The sequence below is a fragment of the Festucalex cinctus genome, chromosome 6 (assembly GCF_051991245.1).
Source record: "Festucalex cinctus isolate MCC-2025b chromosome 6, RoL_Fcin_1.0, whole genome shotgun sequence".
Lineage (NCBI taxonomy): Eukaryota > Metazoa > Chordata > Actinopteri > Syngnathiformes > Syngnathidae > Festucalex > Festucalex cinctus.
Genome location: NC_135416.1, coordinates 13,160,761 through 13,181,023, shown reverse-complemented (window position 1 = coordinate 13,181,023; position 20,263 = coordinate 13,160,761). Strand labels below are relative to the sequence as shown.

The following is a 20,263-nucleotide window of genomic DNA, read 5'->3' as shown; positions in this document are numbered from 1 at the left end:
GAAATAATGAGGAAATAGGATTTGGTTAAATTCTATAGTATAGTCTTTTTTTCTTCACATAGAAACTGACTAACTCATAAATTGGGCTGATATGAATGATTTTGGGTTGAACTGTATGTGTTTAAGATAACCCGTCCACCTCCGGACTCAGAAGTGAATGGTTGAATGCGAGAACACTGGGGAAAACCCCCTTCTTTAAAAGTACAATATCTGACTCACACTTTCAGCTGCGCAAGGCACAACCATCACAACCCAAACATGTAGGACATTTCATTCTTCATTCTGGCAGTCCACCTCAAGTTTAGCTTGTACAAACATCACAATAAATTACGCATGCCTTCAGGGGAAAAGGATGCACAGTGACACAGCTTTGCACCGAAGCCAAGACCCTCCTTTAAGGCCTCATCTAAATGCTTTAGTCCACAGTGCGCGTCGTGAGCGAAAGAGTGAGGAGGAGAATATAAAGAGGCCGCAGATAGTGATCAATGACTTGGCAGGGCGGCGGGGGGGGCGGTTGAGTGAGGAGGGAAACGAGGATGGGACACCTCCTTGATGACAAGAGGGAGAAAGGCGCAAATTAGAAAAAACACGAGAGCAGCACGCTCGCATCATTGATGGCACTTTTTGACTGGCATCATCCCTCATTTTGAGAAATGTCATCCGCTGGCTGCCTCCCTGTGAATCATTTTTAATGGTGGAAATAAAGGTGTGTGTCTGTGTGTGACTGCGTGTGTGTGAAGCCAGGAAGGCTGTGTCAATTTTTTTTGTCACTAGATGAACTCGTGGGGTGAGACTAATGAAGAGTGGTGAGAGAAAGAGGGTGGCATTTTAATTGGTCCTCCTCACTCTTCTTTGTTGGAGAATAAAAGAGGAAAAAAGAGGAGGTGTGACTACTCAGTAACACTTCATAATTTCATGCAGGGTTACATACAGGCTGGTTTTGAAGAAATTTGTACATTTTGTTGCTTTAAATCTCCTCATCGATGGAATTCAAAAATGAGTTTTGATATGAAGCAAAACAAACTTCAACACATGCCAAAAGTAATATTTGTTGTACTAATTTCCAATATGAAATAGAATCCCTTTGAGAAAACCATGAAGCAGACATCATTCCCTAACTAGAAACATTCAGTACAGAGTGCAAACATCTGCTATGGATACAATCCTAATTTGGATCAACACCAAACTTTACACCTTTTTAAACAGCCAATTCCTGCGTTTGAATATATTTGTTCACAATTCAATTACTTTTTGTGCAGTCTGACTAACAAACTGTGATGAAATACAAGCTTAATTGGAGCCTTTAAATTTTCAATAAGTGCTCATTTATCTATATGCCAATCGTATATGGTGACAGTCAGTAGTCAGTACTATGAAAAGCTCTTCCTTCCTGAGATGGCAGAAGTTACAGTAAACCTTTTTACAATATTTTTTGGACCATTTCACACTTAAAGGGATAGGCCTACTTGACTCATAGACCCATTTTCAGCAGTAAAAAGTTAATATTTTGTCCAGAATGAATTTGATAACATCATTATTTTTCATGTACAATTAATACCTTAAAAACTAAGTTTTCCACTTGCTGTCGACTTATGATGACATCACCTGTGCTGAGGAAGTAGGTAACGACCAATCGTGGCTCACCTGTTTTCGGCGTTTGATCAGCAAACTGAGCCATGACTGGTCATTAGGCCTACCTACTTCCTTAGCACAGGTGATGTCATCTTCAGTCGACACCAAGTGGAAAAAAATAGTTTTTAAAGGCATTAATTGTAAATAAAAAGTAATGAAGTTATCAAATTCATTTTGGACAAACTATTAACTTTTTACTGCTGAAAACGCCTCTTTTCGTCCCACCGAACTGTCAACCAATATATCATTTAGCATTAGCCACAGTAATAACACAACCACCGGTCACCAGATTGACTGACAATGTATAAACTTTTGTCTTCCTTTCCTCTTCTCCATGTAGTGACACAGCAAAAAAAAAAAAAAAAAATCAAACGAGATATATGGTACTACTTTATTTTATGTTATGGTCTGAGCCTAGCATAATAGCGCTAAAGCTATCAGATCATACAGTACAATTAAAATACAATAATCTAACATACTATGCTTCACAAAGATAATGCGCCTCATAACCCGGTGCACCTTATGTATGATAATGTTGAAAAATAGACCCGTTTATTAATATTGCACCTAATGCACCTAAAATATGGTAGGCTACTGTATTTACCATGCCATTCATACAGCAGAATGAATCTGTTGGCTTCCTGTGAGTATATCAGCTTTTTATTCAATTCAACAAGCCCACATTTCATATTGAGTACCTCTGTAAATAATTGAATATAACTAAGATGACATCATCGCTATGTCAGCCTTTTCGTGACATTTTTGTTTGGTGGTGTGCAGTGAGATTTACTCATGTAAAATGGGTGCCTATAGGCTGAATAAAGGTTGGGAAACATTGTAGGCTACTATCGAACGCAAACCACGGAATACATCAATGAAGCTTATCTCAGCAAACATTCAAGGATTAACCTGTTTTCTTTCTTTTTTTCTTTGGGGTTTGATTGTTTTTTTTATCTCTTGTAAAAGAAGAACCAGCCTCAACAAGGGTGCACAGTGTGAAATTAGCAGACTCACATTTTCAAGTTTTTATAACAGCTAGCTTAAAGTTAAGTACAATATCAAAGTATTTCTACTTCATTACATCGTAAATATGTTATGGTGGTAAAAGTCTGAGCCTAGAACTGATGAATTGAATGCCCATTAGCTGCTATAGTAGCATTTAATAATGTGAAACAATTGAGGTTAACCACATCCCAGAATGGATTGTGTTCATCCATTAAGATTCCACTCAATAAATTAAGCAATGTGAAATAATTTCAGCACACAGTAGAGAATGATAACTACTGTCACCTTGTTCAACCTTCATCACCTATTTACGGGAGAAGTTGCTTCTCATCATCATATTTCTATTCCTCCACCTCCCCTCTTCTTCTCTCATTCCCCCTCAGCATTTTGTCTCTGTGAAATGAGGAAGTTTGCTGCGAGCTCTTCCCCCTAGGCACCACTCACCCTCCCGTCCTCCTTCCTTTCCTCCCATCTTCCTCTCTGTGATTTCCTGCTATCCTGAAGGAGCAAATGTGGCAGCCGCGTGTGTGCGTTGGAGGTGCAACGGCTCTGTCTTTTTGTGCCACTGTCTGAACGTCTCTTGACCTCCCCCCACCGCACATCCCTGTCGTTGTGTTACACCACCAGTTCATCCTCATGTATATTTATGGAACAAAGCTGAGGAGTCAGGCTGACTTAAAATGAAAATTCATACGAGAGGGAGCATGGTTGCTCAATTTGTGGATAATAATGTGTATGTGCGACTGAGTATACTCCTTTATCCTTATATATATATATATATATATATATATATATATATATATATATATATATATATATGTATATATATATATATATATATATATATATATATATATATGTATATATATATATAAAAGAAATCATGTATTAACGAAGATATTAATTTGTTTGATTTGTTGTTGTTGTTTTTTGTTGTTGTTTTTTTGTTGTTGTTGTTTTTTTTACTTTGTTTTGTTTATTTTTCCCCAGCAGCTGCATGCTTTCACATCTCCCCCCCTGCATCTCAGCCATGGACAGGTGGGACCTTTTTTGTCAGGCATTGATGGAAAGTGGCATTCTATCCTAAATGTCACAGATTGAAACATGCCTGTACGTGCACACAAAATTTGAAATTTGTCTCCGCCACAACACACATACACACACGCACCCACGCCCCCACACCCCTGCTTTGATCACCTGTGTGTGTTTACAGTGAGAGAACATGAGAATTGGAAAGACACAGCACACAATCTGAATTATAGAAGACGAAAATGATGGATTTTTTTTTTTTTTTTTTTTTGGCTCAGTGGTAAATTGGCCATCTCCTAATCCAGAGGTTGTGGGTTCGATCCCATGCCACCGTGACCACTTCGAAGTATCCTTGAGCAAGATACTCATCAGTCGGTGAATGAGTAGTAGAATGTAAAGCGCTTTGAGGGCCTTGTAAGGTGGAAAAGCGCCATATAAATGAAGTACCATCCATCCATCCATCCATTTTCTTGACCGCTTATTCCTCACAAGGGTCGCGGGGGCTGCTGGCGCCTATCTCAGCTGGATCTGGGCAGTAGGCGGGGGACACCCTGGATTGGTTGCCAGCCAATCGCAGGGCATAAATGAAGTACCATTTACCATTAAAAAATAAAATAAAAATAAAAATAATATATATATATATATATATATATATATATATATATATATATATATATATATATATATATATATATATATATATATATATAAGTGGGCGTATTACTGGAATTTTTTAAAAATTGTTTCTATAATTGTTTCTATACAAGCATCATTCATTGACAATCTGGACACAGAGAGGAGAACATCATCTCTGGAGAATACTCAGAAGTCTCCAATAAAGCCACAAATAGTTTACACAATATGTTGTTGCTTAGGGGTTTTCTTTAAAAAATAATAAATAAATAATAAAATATAAATAAATAAAATAAATAAAATAAAAAAAAAAGAGAAGAAGTTGTTAGCAGGGTTTAAAAAGTCAATAAATATGGCAACAAAGTTATTAAATTGACAACACGGTTGCTTTGACTTGGTTGTAACAGTAACAAAGGCCGTACTTGTTTGGCATTTGCGTGAGACAGAATTGTCCCCACAATGCCATAATTTGAAGCAGAGTGTGACAAGCGGATTATAGTGCAAGTTTGTTGAAATAAATAATACTTTGAATAATGTTTTATATTTGAAACCATGCATAATGTTTCCTTTAACTAAACAGAAAGACTGTGGGTGAAAAAGATTCAGAGTATTTGTGCATTATTCAGACCAGAGTTTGCCCTTTGGATGAAGGAAAAACCCACACAAGCATGGCGTTCACATGTAATAAACTAAGTATGACCTTGCCACTTATTAAATAATAAATAATAAATTAGAGTAAACGGGGAATTCGGTTTACACCGAAAACAGTGATGTCAGCTAAATTTCATATGGTCACGGCCATGGACAGATAAGGATTTAGTGCCTTTCTCAAAGGCATTTTAACAGCGCTTGCGACTCTGTTACCCTCCAAACTTCCACAGTTTGTTAAGAACAACACGCCCTAACTAAATAAAATGTGTCATTCACATTACATTTATAATTATGTAATTAGCAGTTATAATTATTTGTCTAATTTGCAAAATCATTTATATGCCTGAGTAAAAGTCACTCTATATATGTGTGTATATATACCGATATATGGCGGATGAGTACTATGGAGTACTTGGGTTCGAGTCCAGGCTCCGCCCTTCCTGGGTGGAGTTTGCATGTTATATATATATATATATATATATATATAAATGTTGGGGTGTGTGGGGTGTGTGTGGGGGTGTGGGGGGGGGGGTGTGTGTGTGTGTGTTCGTGAAACACAAATTGAGGTGCCCAATCTTATATTTATCTATAATCTACTACATCTTCATTGAAATGTAAGCAGTATTCCTCTGAGGCATTAAGGAAAAAAAACAATTCAAAACATCCAGTATATTAAACTAATCTAACTTCTTCAATCCGCAATTTAGTGCAGCTCTGAACCAAAACTGAAGTGATTGTTTTTGGCCTGCGTCCGACTGTTTCACCAAGTTTTAGGGCTGTCGGTTAAATAGTCAAGTCAAATTTATTTATGTAGCCCTTAAGCACAGAAGAGTCTCAAAGGGCTTTGCAAATAAATTGTATTTCCGCACTGCAATGAAGAAAGGCCAATGAAAACAATGCAGCTCAAAATTCCTGGTGCTTTTGTGACGATTGCAACAAATGTGTGCAGCTACTGTATATGTCCATCCGGGTAGGCGCATGGCTTTGTGTGTAGGCCGAGTGTGGCCGCTCAAGCGAGCGTGTGTTGAAACAATAGCCGCCTTGAGAGGTCGACTCTCCTTTAGTTTGCCTAAGAGGAGGAACGTGGGAAAAGAGGAATAGGAGCCATTCATCTTTTCACTTGCTCATTCACTCGCTCACTCTCACCCCTCCTCTAACCCTCTTACACTTGGTGCCTTTGTCCCTATAAATGGCCTGTAAACTTCCATTTAAGATAATTACTCTCTTACCGTAAGGCAACACATATGTTTCACAAACAAACACACACTGCAATATATGACCTGTCAAGTATTTTGCTGAAGTTTTCAGATTTCCAGGGCAAGAGCTTCATATTTCTTATATTTGCCAGCACTGTGCAGATATTAGTTACTTTTTCCTAGGAGAATGATTCATTCACCCAGCACCCCCCCGAAATACCTTCACATCCTTGACGTTCATGCGGGTGCCTTCTTTTCCCACGAAAATGTCATCTATATCCACCAGGATGTGCCGGTCCAGGCCCAAAGTCAGCTTCTTGTCAGTGAGGTAGGAGATGGTGTCCACTAAGATCAGTCTGTGGAGCCAGTAGTTTAGCCCCTGGCCAAAGAACACCCTCCTCACCCCGTCATACAGCCCCATGTCCTGCACTACAGTGGCCTGCAGGCCCAGACTAAAACCAGGCCCTGGATTGTCACCGCTACCCACCCCTGCTCCGTCCTTGGTTCGGGCGTGCAGCACAGCCTGGTAGGTGGAGTGATTGGAGGAAAAGGAGGTCCAGTCCTCGCCGGGTAAGGCCCCGCGGTCCGTGCCGGGTTTGGTTAAGGTGAGGATGGGAGAGCTGGACACCACGCAGCAGTCCCAAAGGGCCTGATTGGTCCTGAGCACTAGCGGGAAGTTTCTGAGTTTGAGCAGAGGCGGGGAGGTCTCCGTGGAGCGGTAGAAGCCGATGATGCCCACCCGGAACTCGGTGCAGTACTGATGCAACAGCTGTCTGTTCCACGTGTCTGCATGTGCATACTTGAGGAGGTTCTCATAAATGATGAGCGAATATCGTCCGCGGCCCTTATCTGTCAAAGGCGGAAGGTCACCCTTCCCTGAGGCTATTTCCACGCGGAACTTGAAGTGCGCAGACTCCAAAATAGCCACAATGTCCTGACCCAACTGAGAGTACTGCGACTCCACCAGCACTAGCACCGCCGGGTCAGTGTGGACATGCGTGTGAGGCGGATTCGGAGGGTACGGGTACGGGAGTTGGCGGTACGGGGACATGGAGAGGGGCTGGGAGCAGGCGGGTTCAGAGGATTGTCCTATTTGCATGGCAGGTGAGGAGTTGGTGAAAAGGAAGTAAGCAGACAGGAGCAAGGAGACGAGACAGCAGGAGGCCAGCAGCAAGAGGAGCCGCCTTAAGTGACGGCGGAATCGCACGGCCACCGTCATGGCCGACGTCTGGTTCGGAAGGAGCGTTTGGTCGAGTCTGGGGATGGGAGAGCAAGGCCACTCAGGGGTGCATCATGTGACCATGGCGGGTGGGGACGGGGGAGGTGCTGGAGGTCGAGGCACACACGTCATTTTTGAAAAGGTTCCAATCTTCACATGGGCGGCCAATAAGGATCAATACCTGTGAAAAGGATATAGAAGTGAATAAATCAAAAGTGGGCATTCCATCAATATTGTCTGAAGCTCCCTCAATGACGGACACACATTTTGTTGACGATTAACGCGAAACTTCTAAAAATTGACAAATTTAGCATTGACGGGTGTGCTTTAGTCCGTCAATGTACTTGTCAATCCGTCAATAAATTTGTCAATCCGCCAATGACTGACTTTCCATTTTGGTGACAGATTGATGAATGATGATTGACGGAACGTTGATGGATGCCCACCTCGAATGATGGAAACATTGATGGACAGTCATTTTGCTGTGCAATCAACGAATGACGGATTGGCGGTTCGGCTTGAAATATTGACGGATTGACGATGACCAAAGGGTGTACCGAACGTTGACGCTCAAAATTAATTGATGCACATAACTCTAATACTTATAATCCTCCCTGACAACATCAGTTCAGAGCTTTTGATTGATTGATTGACTATTTTCACATGTCGTCAATCTTCATTTAAATGTTAAAATTCCGGTTTCTGAAACATTCGGGTTAACCCGTTTACATGTATGAGCGGACGGCAGAGTTACTCCTGCTCACATATTCCAATCTCCGCCAAGCACGAACATCCTGGCAACGTAAGATGGCCGCCATGCATACAAGTAGTTCAGGCCACCGTTTTAAGGAGGTATCCTGATGCGTTTATATGACCAAAGATTCGGGTTAGGAAAGGAGTAAGCCAAGGGTCTTATTCAGGGTTTTGCACGTGTTTACTGTACATGGCCTTTCAAAACCAGAATATTACCAATATTTGGGTTTTTAAAGGGTTATTAACTGAATGTAAGCATAGTTACTGATTGAGATATTTTTAAAGTGGAGAGAAACATCAGTCACATGGAGACATGTGAAACACGGAACAGTAAAGACGATTACACAACAGTGCAAGATACTCGCCATCCATTGCCTTATTTAAAATAATTGCTTAATGTTGTTAGTAGTGTGTCTTGTGCCCTCCAAAAGACCACGAGATTCTATAAACGATTATCTAATCTGAAGAAGAAAAAAAAACACCCACGCAGGCAGGGAACAGACATTTTATTTCCATTGTGCCACATTATCAAAAATGTATTTTTACTTTTTTACTTGCCAATCTGTTCTTTTTTTTGTTTTTGTTTTTGTTTTAATTTACTAAGCAATCAAATCTGTACTTCGACTTTAGTGTGAGTACGTTTGCAACCTCTTACCAGTATGCACAACAGCTGGTATGTACGCATATGACTGAAAACGACTCGTATCTTTAGGGCTTACCCAACACACGCATGCACACACGTGACCCCCCAGCAAAAAACACAAGTCAATAAACAGCAGCTGTCGTGTGTTAATATGTGGGGAGGTGGACGGGAGCGCAACTAATCAGTCCTATAAAGCTCTGCGGAGATTCCCTCTAATTGCACCAAACTCTGTGCACTTCTGTCCTATTTCTGAACCTAATCATCTAAAGTACCACAAAATTAGAGTTGGACTCCTTTTGCCAGGAGCGCTAATCTGAGGGTAGCCTATGACAGTACAAGAAAAAAAAAAAAAGGAGAGAAATTGAGACAAGGAGGAAAGAGAGAAACAGAGAGGAACAAAATGCCGAGAATTATAGAAAGCGACAAAAAAGGATTAGCATCTTAATGTATGTGCCGGGAGCCACAGAGAAGAAAAGATCCCACAGCATATTTTTTGCTCCCCTTTCTCACCATTCTTCTTTACCCTTTCAACCATTCTCACATGAATCGCATTTTTCCTGACACTTGTCCTCTTGTTCTTCATCATCAAATGACACAATTCATACTCGGGGGAGGAATCTTATACTCTGAGTAAGGAATCAATAACTCCTGTTTAGCAGCTCTTAACAAAGTTGTCTTGATCCTCGTGATTGGCCCATACATGAGGACATAAACTTTGATTGATTCTTCATGAGAGGAATTAAATGTGATTCTATTATCTATAATGATTAAAATTTTCCAGCAAAACATTTTAATAACTTGTTACTCTCCAGGTGTAGTGTCATTGGATGTCACACGGGGGCGCTAAAATTAGAGCTCATAAATTTATTACTCTCCTAATATCGTTATTGATTGATTGATTGAAGAAAAATATGTACAATTTTATTGCTTAAAATTGAACTTTAATTTTAATTTAAAAAAAAAATCATAACTAAAAATTCAACACTCTTGACTTTTCTTTGGTTAGTTAAGCCACAGGTATTTTCAGCAGTTTTTATATTTTTTAAACAAATTTCAAATATATTGAGAGACATTTCAAGTAAACCTACCACCTAGTTGCTATGAACGGAATAAAACTTAAAAAATAAAATAAAAAATAAAGTAGCCTAATCTTGTGCTGTTGCAGATGCAGCAAAGCAAGAGTGCAACAATACTGAGTAAACATCACAGAGCGACGAGGCAGAAATGACTAAAAGAACACAAACAAAACACCAGCTGAATGCTCGTCCATTCGCCGGTCTCGAGGAGCCGCTTACCTCTCGCCGGGCTTGAGGCGCTGCTGCGCGGGGAGGATGTCTGACGGACGAACGGTGAGCGTGATGGTGCTCCGTGTGGCTCTGGTCTCCGTGGCGCACCTCCCCCGTGTGTTTTGGATGCTACAGCCCTGTGCCATTCTCTCTCTCTCTCTCTCTCTCTCTCTCTCCCCCTCTCTCTCTCTCTCTCTCTCTCTCTCTCTCTCTCTCTCTCTCTCTCTCTCTCTCGCAGAAGCAGCAGGGGCAGCCACCCGGAATGATGCGCTCGCCTCCCCCCTTTTATCATTCCTCTCCATTTATCCCACTCTTCTGCCTCCCTACGCGCTTCTTCTTCTTCGTTCCCGCCAAGTTGCCTTTATCTCCGCTTTTAAGGCTGGAGATTGGCAGGCGAGCTGACAAACATGGGAGCGCCGACGGTATAGGCTGTCCGTTAACGACTATAGCGGCCGTGCGTAAAAAGAGCGTTGCGAAGGAGCGCCTACACACACAGGAGGAGGCTCGACTATAGTGAAAGGGTGGGAGGGGGAAGACTGGCGTGAATGATTGACACAAAAATCACCCCCCCAACCCCAGTCCTCCAGCACTAGCGATCACGGTCCGGTAAGAGCTCACGGGCCGTTAGTTGACGTTAGTGGGATGAAGGATGTGTCATGGGCGGATACGCACCGGTGCAAGTTTATGGTGCGCTCTGCTGATTCCCTCATCGCGCACATGTTGTTATACTCAAAACATTGCAGAGAGAGAAAAATACACATTTAAAGCACGCAGTACACTCTCAGAACAGATTGGTCAAATTTAACACTTTCTTTGGTAGATTTGACCAATCTGTAGTAGTTTATGTGTCTGACAGATCATTTAGTAAAAACAACCATTCTATAATGGGTGTTTTCAACCAATATAATATTGGTGATTGAACCAACCCGATACCCCTGTGAGGAAAAAGCGGTCAAGAAAATGGATGGATAGATGGATGGATGGATGGATGGATGGATGGATGGATGGACCAACCAATACCAATTGGCCATTCTGACCTAGAGATTGGTTCATCTGTGTTAGACGCTGACATTTTTTTCAGGAATTTCGCCGGTCACGGGATTCTCGAAAAGAGGTACCACTGATTGTCACACTCACCTAAGTTGGGCGAAATTCGTTCTCTGCATTTGATCCATCCCCATCCCCTGAGGGATGCAGGGAGCAGCGGCAGGGGCTGCATTGGGGAATCATTTGGTGATCTAATCAGTCCAATTCTAAGCCATAATGCTGAGTGCTAAGCAGGGACGCAAATTGGTCCCATTTTTATAGTCTTAGGTATGACCCAGCCATGGATTGAACCTACACCCTCCCAGTCACAAGGTGGACACTCTACCAACAGGCCACAGAACTGGTCGCGCATAGTGATATATTTAGACGTACATTTCCATTTTTAAACACTATTAATATATATTGTAATCACTTTTAAATACATTTAGAATGCAATAAATTGATACAATAAAGGGTTTTTGACCCCATTTGGTAGGCCAATAATTTTGACAATTTTCGTTGGAATGACCTCAAATTTTCACAGCTTGCGTAAAAACGTTTCAAGTTTTTATGTGTAACATCGAGCTTACACAAAACACAGGAAAGGAATTTCTGAACGTCCTAATAAGCACTTGGGCTGTAATTCCAAAATATAACCTGTCAATTGGTGATGAACATTTATGAAAATCTGTCATAGAACCAACAAATATTTGTACTTCTCTTTGAAAATTTAACCAATAAAACTTATGACCTTCAACATAAAGTGTATTTAGTTTCATTAATATCCATGAAGTAGTTTCCGAGATATGGGCATTTAGAATGGGGTCAACCATTTTGGAACACCCTGTATATTGCCAAGTGATCTATCTAGTTTTAATATTTCAACCTCGTAAGCATAAATACTTTCTGATGATGTAATGGTCGTGTTAAACCGTTTTTCACTACTTTCATCTTCAGCCAAGTCAATTTGTGGAGGAACTCAAACCCGTTACGTTCCCCTTCATCGAGCCATTAGCGTGGGTGGCCAAAACATGCCTAATTAAAATTAAACTGCACTGGATGCTGGAACTGCACAAATGGAAAACAACCTGGCCTTTTTAACTGATGTGCTGCTTTTCATATCGTGACATGACGACGTGGCAGTTTTAATATTGCAATACCACCGTTACATCTCTAGAAAATATTAGATGAAAGTAACATCTATATTTCCAGGTCGTATGATAGGTGTTTGATTGACAGGTAACAGATGATTGGGTTGTGGTTTCTGTGCATTCAATGGGCACATCAACAGAGTTTCAGAGCAGATAGAAAGGTTTGATGTTTTAGGATTTTGAAGCCTCGTTTGACATACTTGCCGCTTGTTCTAATCATTCACATTTGGCAGGGTTGTTAACAACACTCTTCTTTGCGGTGTGTCAAATTTACAAGACATTTATTTTCAGTTTACTTCAAACAAAACGACATTCACATACATCTGATTGAATTGAAGTTTTCTGTCATGTTTTGAATAAAATACAACTTGTAGTCATTCCCAAACTCGTTATTGCTAATTTATGATATACGGGGTTGTTTTTTTGTTTTTTTTTTACAGTATAATGTATTTTAGCATTAAGCAAAGAGCCTTTGTTTGAGACACAATTGTATGGTTTGGATGTACATTTTTTTTTTTATGCTTATCTCATATGTTTTATGTGCCAGTTTTACAGTAAACTTGAACCAAGGGTGACAAATACACAGCTTGAAGCAAACATACTTTGCCCTGATTTAGAGAACTGTATGAGCGAGAGTGAGAATAGCCGTGACAGAATAATAAAAGTAAGTTTTAATAAGTTTGTGTGTTTTGATACGTTTAAATGGTAAAAATGGAGGAATGGGTAAAACTATACTATAGTGAAAAATATTTTTCATATCACGGGTTAGACTGGAAAGCATTACCGCCACGATAAACGTGGGTTCACTTTACATTAATGAATCTCTGGCCAGGCCCTCTCCCCTCTTTTTATGCCAAATGTCTTTCAGCCAGGCAAAGCATGTCAGTCCAGCAAGTTTAACTTGATTAGGTGTTCCCTCTTTCCCTCCTCACTAGTTCATCAATCTCCCCCAAACCCATTTGCACTGACACACACTCTCTCATGCACCTCTCAATGGAGCTAGCTGGCCCCCTCATTCACATTGTAATGGCCGCACAAAAGGGCTTATTCGGGGGGTGTGCACGTGCTTTGAGAGAGGCCCAGTTGTTAAGATGAAGAGAAAGAGGTGTGAGGGGAAACATTGGAGCCTCTGGCAAAGTTGTGCACTCAGGAAAGAAAAAAAAAACATTTGGCCTTTAAAGTGGAACCTCTTAGGTCGAACAAAATCTGGTTGTGGATGCTTTTGGAACTTTGATTTCAACGGGAAATAAAAACATGTTTGCTCCAGGCGTTAGCTTTTTATTAATGCAGATGTAGACACTGGAAAAAATGATATGTTAGTGGTGGTATTAAGAGTTAGATTATGTCACTTAATTCCCCACTGAAGGGCGGGGTCTGAAATGCACTGCCTGCCATTACATTTTTGGGTAGAAAAGTTATACAGCAAAGCCATACATTGGAAATACTCTCATTGTGCTTTTATTTTTGATAGTAAATTTAGAGACCGGCAGCACGGCGCCTGAGTGGTTAGCACGTCCGCCTCCCAGTTCTGAGGACTTGGGTTTGAGTCCAGGCTCCGGTCTTCCTGGGTGGCGTTTGCATGTTCTCCCCGTGCCCGCGTGGGTCTTCTCTGGGTACTCCGGTCTCCTCCCACATTCCAAAGACATGCATGGCAGGTTAATTGGGCGCTCCGAATTGTACCTTTGTGTGCTTGTGATAGCTTGGGAACCCATTTATTAATTAGCGCTCTTGAACGCTCCACAAACAAACAAACGAACAAAAAAAAACAAGAATGGTTGAAAAAGGGTCAGAGGCATTTGAGTAAGCCTCTCTTGTTAATTAAAAATGGATCGAGGAACTGTGTTAGCCACAAAGGAACTGTAAATATTTCAGATTAATTTCCGCATAAAACAGTATATCGCTAGCATCGGGTTAAAACCTTGTACCTCCAAAATCGGCACTTTTCAGGAGACCCCCAAAACACCATGTTTGGTCAACCATTAACATTTCATCATCAAGGAGAGCAAACTATTTTCAACACGTTAGATTGGTGAATTATACGTAAAAATGACACCCGCACGTGTGGATTGAGCAAAAGTATAGATTTTTGAAAATAAAAATTATATATATATATATATATATATATATATAGGCGGCACGTTGCCGAGTGGTTAGCACGTCCGCCTCCCAGTTCTGAGGACTCCGGTTCGAGTCCAGGCTCCGGCCTTCCTGGGTGGAGTTTGCATGTTCTCTCCGTGCCCGCGTGGGTCTTCTCCGGGTACTCCGGTCTCCTCCCACATTCCAAAGACATGCATGGCAGGTTAATTGGGCGCTCCGAATTGTACCCAGGTGTGCTTGTGAGTGTGGATGCGTGTTCGACTCTGTGTGCCCTGCGATTGGCTGGCAACCAGTCCAGGGTGTACGCCGTCTACTGCCCATAGCCAGCTGAGATAGGCTCCAGCACACCCCCGCGACCCTTGTGATGAATAAGTGGTCAAGAAAATGGATGGATGGATGGATGGATGGATGGATATTTAGAGATTGGACTCTAAAATAGGGCAAAAAAGGCACAAGTAAAAGTTGTAAAAGTCATCGTAGTAGCATGTCTGTAGGGGGGCAAAAAAGACTTCCACTGCAGCCCTATTTTTAACTGTGTTGAGAGCATTTTTTTTTTTTATGATAGTTGTAAGTACCAGACACTCACACAGATGCATATACACTCCATATAATAATCCCAACACTGAGAAAGCACCAATTTTTACAGTGGTATCACCTAACCTTTTATATAGACTAGGAGAGTAAAAATAAAGACATCACAGTGAAAACATCCCTACTCAGTTGCTGTGGTAATTATGCAGCATTGCCGAGAAACGGAGCTTGAATGAAATATAGCAGTGAGAATATCATGCCCTACAAGAATGGAATTCAGAGATAATGAAGGTTTTGGACTGGAGTGTGATTGTGTTTGTATGTAAATGAGTGTCAGTGGGTGAAGTGTAATTAGAGATGTTGTTCACCCGTTTCCTCCATATTAGAATGAGAGGCACTTCTGTTTGGGCCAAACTGGAAATGGCAAGCCAAAAATGCTAAATGAAATGAAGAGAGTGGACAACTGAAAGCAGGAGTGAGTCATCATCTTTGTGAATGATGGAAATAAAATGTGACAAAAAAGTTCAGACATTTGTGTTTGGTGGATTATATATCACAATGCTTCTTGTCAGCACATTTTATATCATTTCAAAGCAGCTTCATGTTGTCGCTCACTGTTCTTTAGCTTTCTTTGGTGATGTCTTGATTTAATTCTTATAAGTAAAGAGGAAGAAACATTTCACAATTTTACAAAGTAGCTGCTCCTTATACCATGCTGTTAAAACTCATTCACTCCCAGCCATTTTCACAGAAGCAATCCCGTTCGCTCCCGGCTGTTTTACTGGATTTTGACTGATTTTGCAAGGCCCACAGAATATTGTGTTCAATTGCTATAAAAGCATGGAACCTACCAAAAGAAAGATTAAAGTCTCTTCTTTCATCAGGAAAAAAGTATGTTTCTATCTGTTTCCGTCTTGCAGCAATTAGCAATAGAAGAGAGCTAAGTTTAATCAGTTTTCACAAATCTATTTAAAATTGTAAGTAATTGAGCTTTTTTTCTACATGGCCCTGGTTGATCTCCTTTGCTCTGCTGCCACCTGCTGACCGTTTGTATAATAACTACCATTTCTGCAACCGTTCTTTGCAGTTGAGAGGCTGCATCAAAGCCTTCTGTATGCTCTAGCATAAAAACAAAACAAAACAAAAAAACGTATAAATACGTCTTTGCGACACATAGAACATAAAAAAACGTATTTATACGTTATTGGGAGTAAATGAGTTAAATGGCATTCAACTTCTCAATTAGAAGTAATTGTAAATCTGCTTATCCCACAGATGCATATTCTATAATGGTGTTAAATGCTTGGTATAGGTCTGTCCGTCCGTCCATCCATCCATCCATCCATCCATCCATCCATCCATCCATCCATCCATCCATCCATCCATCCATCCAATAACATGAGACCAAGATAGATAATTATTAAACTTATATAAAAAGACAGTCAAACATCTAATTGGCTGTATCAGGAAAACAAAAATCTCTTCTAAATAAAATAAAACTAGGACAGATGCATGATGTAGACTCCTGCCAATGTTGAACTTTGTTTCACAGATGAGAACAGAAGAAAACGGAAAGCACATTTTTCTTCCTTTTTGGGGCTGGTGGGATGGTTCCCTTGTGACTCAAAATTATTAACCTATTGTGTTGTGAAAAATCTATTCGATAATACTTGCTTTGCCACAGAATTTATTCCTTAAAGTTTGAGGAAGTTCTGGCTTAAGTGTGGGAGAAACACATGTTCAGAATTGTTGTTTTGCTTCAGCTAAGCCACCTTATGTTGCATTCTGCAACATAAGAGGCTTCCTCCTTTGACAGAGAAGAATATCACACAGCAAGAAATAATAGTTTGTGTCTTAAATAGTTCCATCTGAGTACAGAGATATACATTCCTCTAAACAGTCTTACTGCTGAGAAAGAAAATGTAAACATCCACACTTCCAAAGCCGCCGCGCGACAACAACAGACAAACAGTGGCGGGTTGTGGCAACGGCGCACACTTAGCTGTCTGACAACAAAAGATGTGCGGAAAATATCTTAGTTGCCATACCCAACCAGAGCTTTCACACTTTTAAGCAAGAGGAGGGCCACAGAAGCTTGCCGTCCTCATCAGAAGCTTTGGTTAAATGAGAGAAGAGAAGAAGAGTGACTGAATTTACTCCTCTTCATCTCTCTCCCGGCTGGGAGTTCCAGCTGTCTGTCTGTGTGCGCGTGTGTGTTTGGTTTGACTCAATTGGGCTTGAGTGGGAAAAGCAACAGGAAAAACACAGACTCTTCACATCATAGTTGTAAGATGGCCTCTCCAGACAGAACTTTTCTTCATGCTTCACTCTCCCAATTAGAAGCAGCAACCCCAAACGCTCATAATGATGCTCAACACATCGTCTCAGCTATGCCAGGCAGCATCTTGTTGCCTGCTGCAAATGTGTAAATGTAACAACATTCTGCTCCAAGCTGTTGCTATTTTAATGATTGAAGCTCCTTCATATGACTGTGGTGCGTGCGAGTGTGCGTGTGTGCGCGTTTGTGAGATCGACCTTGCCATGCCTGGAAATGTTGACAGATAGATGTTCTCCGAAGAGCTCGGAGGCTAAGTGAAAGCTGCCCCGACCTCCTGCCTTGTGCACATTAGAGCAAGGTTTCTTTTGGCCAATCAATACAGTGCCCAAAGACTGATAAGAAAATACACATGCACATTTAAAGAGCGATATTGCTGCTGTCTAGAATAACAACTATACGAAGGGAACATTACCAGTGCTATCATTACAACGGCAACATATAACAACAAAAATTACATTCTGGCATGAATAATCGTATTGATTTATTCAACCCACTTTCTTATTCTGCAGTACCATGAGTGGGCAAACTCTGCAATGCCACATTTAATACATAAAATGGACAGATATGCCATGTCATTCAGATAAAAAGTATATGTACAATTTTAAATAATATATGATATCAATATTTATATGTTGGAAATTGTTTTAATATTTGTTGTTATACATTTAATATAATAAAATACTTTCATACAAAACGATTTATCTCATTTTATAATTGTGCTATTTATAATTAATGTAATGGTCCTGTCATGTGCTGGAGGTTGGATCCCAAAGCGCAGACGCAAATAAGGTTTTAACTTGACTAAACGAAAAACAACGAGAATGCATTGAGAATCATGTGATGACAAGCCCCCTTGGGCTGTGGAGCTGCACAGAGGAACAGTGGTAACAGAAGCTATAATCTGACAAAAACACACACTTCTCAGTTTGGCTTAAATAGACAGTAAAACAATCTCATTTCGTTGTGGCTAGACATGTGGGAAACAGTACTGACATGGAAACATGGTTGGCTGTTGACCCAGTAAAGAGATTAAAGATTCTTGACATCACATAGCTCCTGACATCACATAGCATCACATAGCCTAAAACCAGTTGAAACTAGATGCTGGTTACATCAGTACATAACAGACACTTGACCTAACAGTCATGACCCAGACTTAACCCTGGTATGACCCAGTCATGACAGGTCCGGCTTTGAAGGAAGACAAATAACAAGAAAACCACAAAATAATGAGGTAGATGAACTTATGGGGGCGACTGGTTAGCACGTTCGCCTCCCAGTGCTGAGGACGCAATATCGATTCCAGGCTTTGGCCTTCCTGGGTGGAGTTTGCATGTTCTCCCCGTGCCTGCGTGGGTCTTCTCCGGGTTCTTTTGAAGTTTAAACCAGTTCAGTAGCCAAAGTCAGCTGAAACTAATCATAGTCAAACTAGAAATCTAAAAAAATGTCAAATCTGCATCAATTGACAGAAGCAGCATTGACGCACATTAAAATTGAAAATACTACCACTTTGCGACTACAATTACACTATAAGCAAGCACAAACAACAACTAACTTTACTGATAAAACACATTAATTAGCTCAGACTATTTGCAGTTGGCGCTAGGAAATATGGGAAGTGCAATAACGGCCAGATGTCATTTCATGTTTCCATGTGAGCATCTCCCACCATAAACAAGGAGAACAATAGAAATAATTTGTTTCTGAGAACAACAGAGGAGCAAGCAGAAAGTTTGGAGAAATCACTACTCAATGTGGTCATTTCATGGAGATGGCAATTAACTCATTCACTCCCACCCATTTTCACTGATGCAAACCCCTTTACTGGATTTGGACTGCTTTTGCAAGGCCCACGGAGTATTTGTATTCTATTGCTATAAAACATGGAATCTACCAAAAGAAAAATTTGCATCTCTTCTTTCATCAGGAAAAAAAGTACATTTCTATCTGTTTCCGTTTTGCAGCAATTGGCATTAGAATATAGCTAAGTTGCATCACAATTTTGTTTAAAACGGTGGGGAAAAGAGTTTTTTGCAACATGGCTCTGTTTGATCTCTTATACTCTGCTGCCACCTGCTGACTTTTTTTGTAATAACTACCATTGCTTCAAGCGTTTTCTTCAGTTTAGAGGCTGCATCAAAGCCTTCTGTATGCTCTAGCATGAAAAAAAAAACATTTTAAAATAAAACGTATAAATACGTCTTTGGGAGCAAATGAGTTAAAGATGGCATGATGTCACTGACGTGTGTCACAAATCAATCATCTCTGCGTCTAACTCCACAGCTCCGGTCTCTCCAGATGCCCTGCAACACCTCTCGCTTGTTGACTTGACTATTATTATTATAAGTGTTGATCTGCTGCATTATGTGGATTGCAAAAACACTCAAAACATGTTTTGTTTTCTAGATGCAACACAATGCACTTGACAAAAAGACATCCTTATTACAGGCTTTTAATGTGTAGAAATAATTATTGGGAGGGCAAGTAAATCCTGGACTAGCTGCCAGCCTATCACAGGATAACAGCATTTAATGGAAGGTTTTAGTCTGAAAAACAAGTGTAGATGCAAAGCTCTGCAAAATGAAAGCATCATATTCAAAGTCAACAACAGTGGTGGTTTATGGTGCGTGTGTCACTCATTGAATTACAGGATGTGGCTAAACGCTTAAAAAAAAAAAAAAAAAAAAAAAACTTTCACAATATTCTCTATTTTGTGTCACACACAAAACGCATGCACGCACATGCCCACAAGGATCATGCACGGCACCCACGCACAAAAACAAAGAGACAGGCACCTTCCTTTCACATCACAACACTTATCACAGGTGGAGCCACAGCAAGCGTGCAGCAGATGAACGTATGCAAGGAAGTCTACTGTTGTTACACGGCAAAAGTGGCAGGAAAAGGAATTCAGGAAGCGCAACAGTGATCGAATCACACTCAAGGGACGGACGAGTAAAGTGATCCATTCCCGTTCTCGCTCTGACCTTGTTCACGATGGTCAAAAACCTGACTTACAAGCCCAAACTGAATATGATCGCTTCCATCTTTGTCTCTATCCGACCCCTCCTCG

At 40.7% G+C, this 20,263-nt stretch overlaps 1 protein-coding gene across 2 annotated transcripts in view; it reads right to left on the bottom strand.

Annotated features, from left to right (window-relative positions):
- The window catches only part of ndst3 (N-deacetylase/N-sulfotransferase (heparan glucosaminyl) 3), a 56,863-nt gene extending 46,408 nt beyond the window's left edge, over positions 1–10,455 (bottom strand). For both annotated transcript variants that reach the window (XM_077524894.1, XM_077524892.1), the window contains exons 1-2: positions 10,057–10,455; positions 6,367–7,546 (exon numbers count right to left, since the gene is read on the bottom strand). In XM_077524894.1, the coding sequence (XP_077381020.1) occupies positions 6,367–7,365 (999 nt within the window). In that variant the 5' untranslated portion in view covers positions 7,366–7,546; positions 10,057–10,455. The remainder of the gene's footprint in view (positions 1–6,366; positions 7,547–10,056) is intronic.
- Between the last annotated feature and the right edge of the window lie 9,808 nt (positions 10,456–20,263).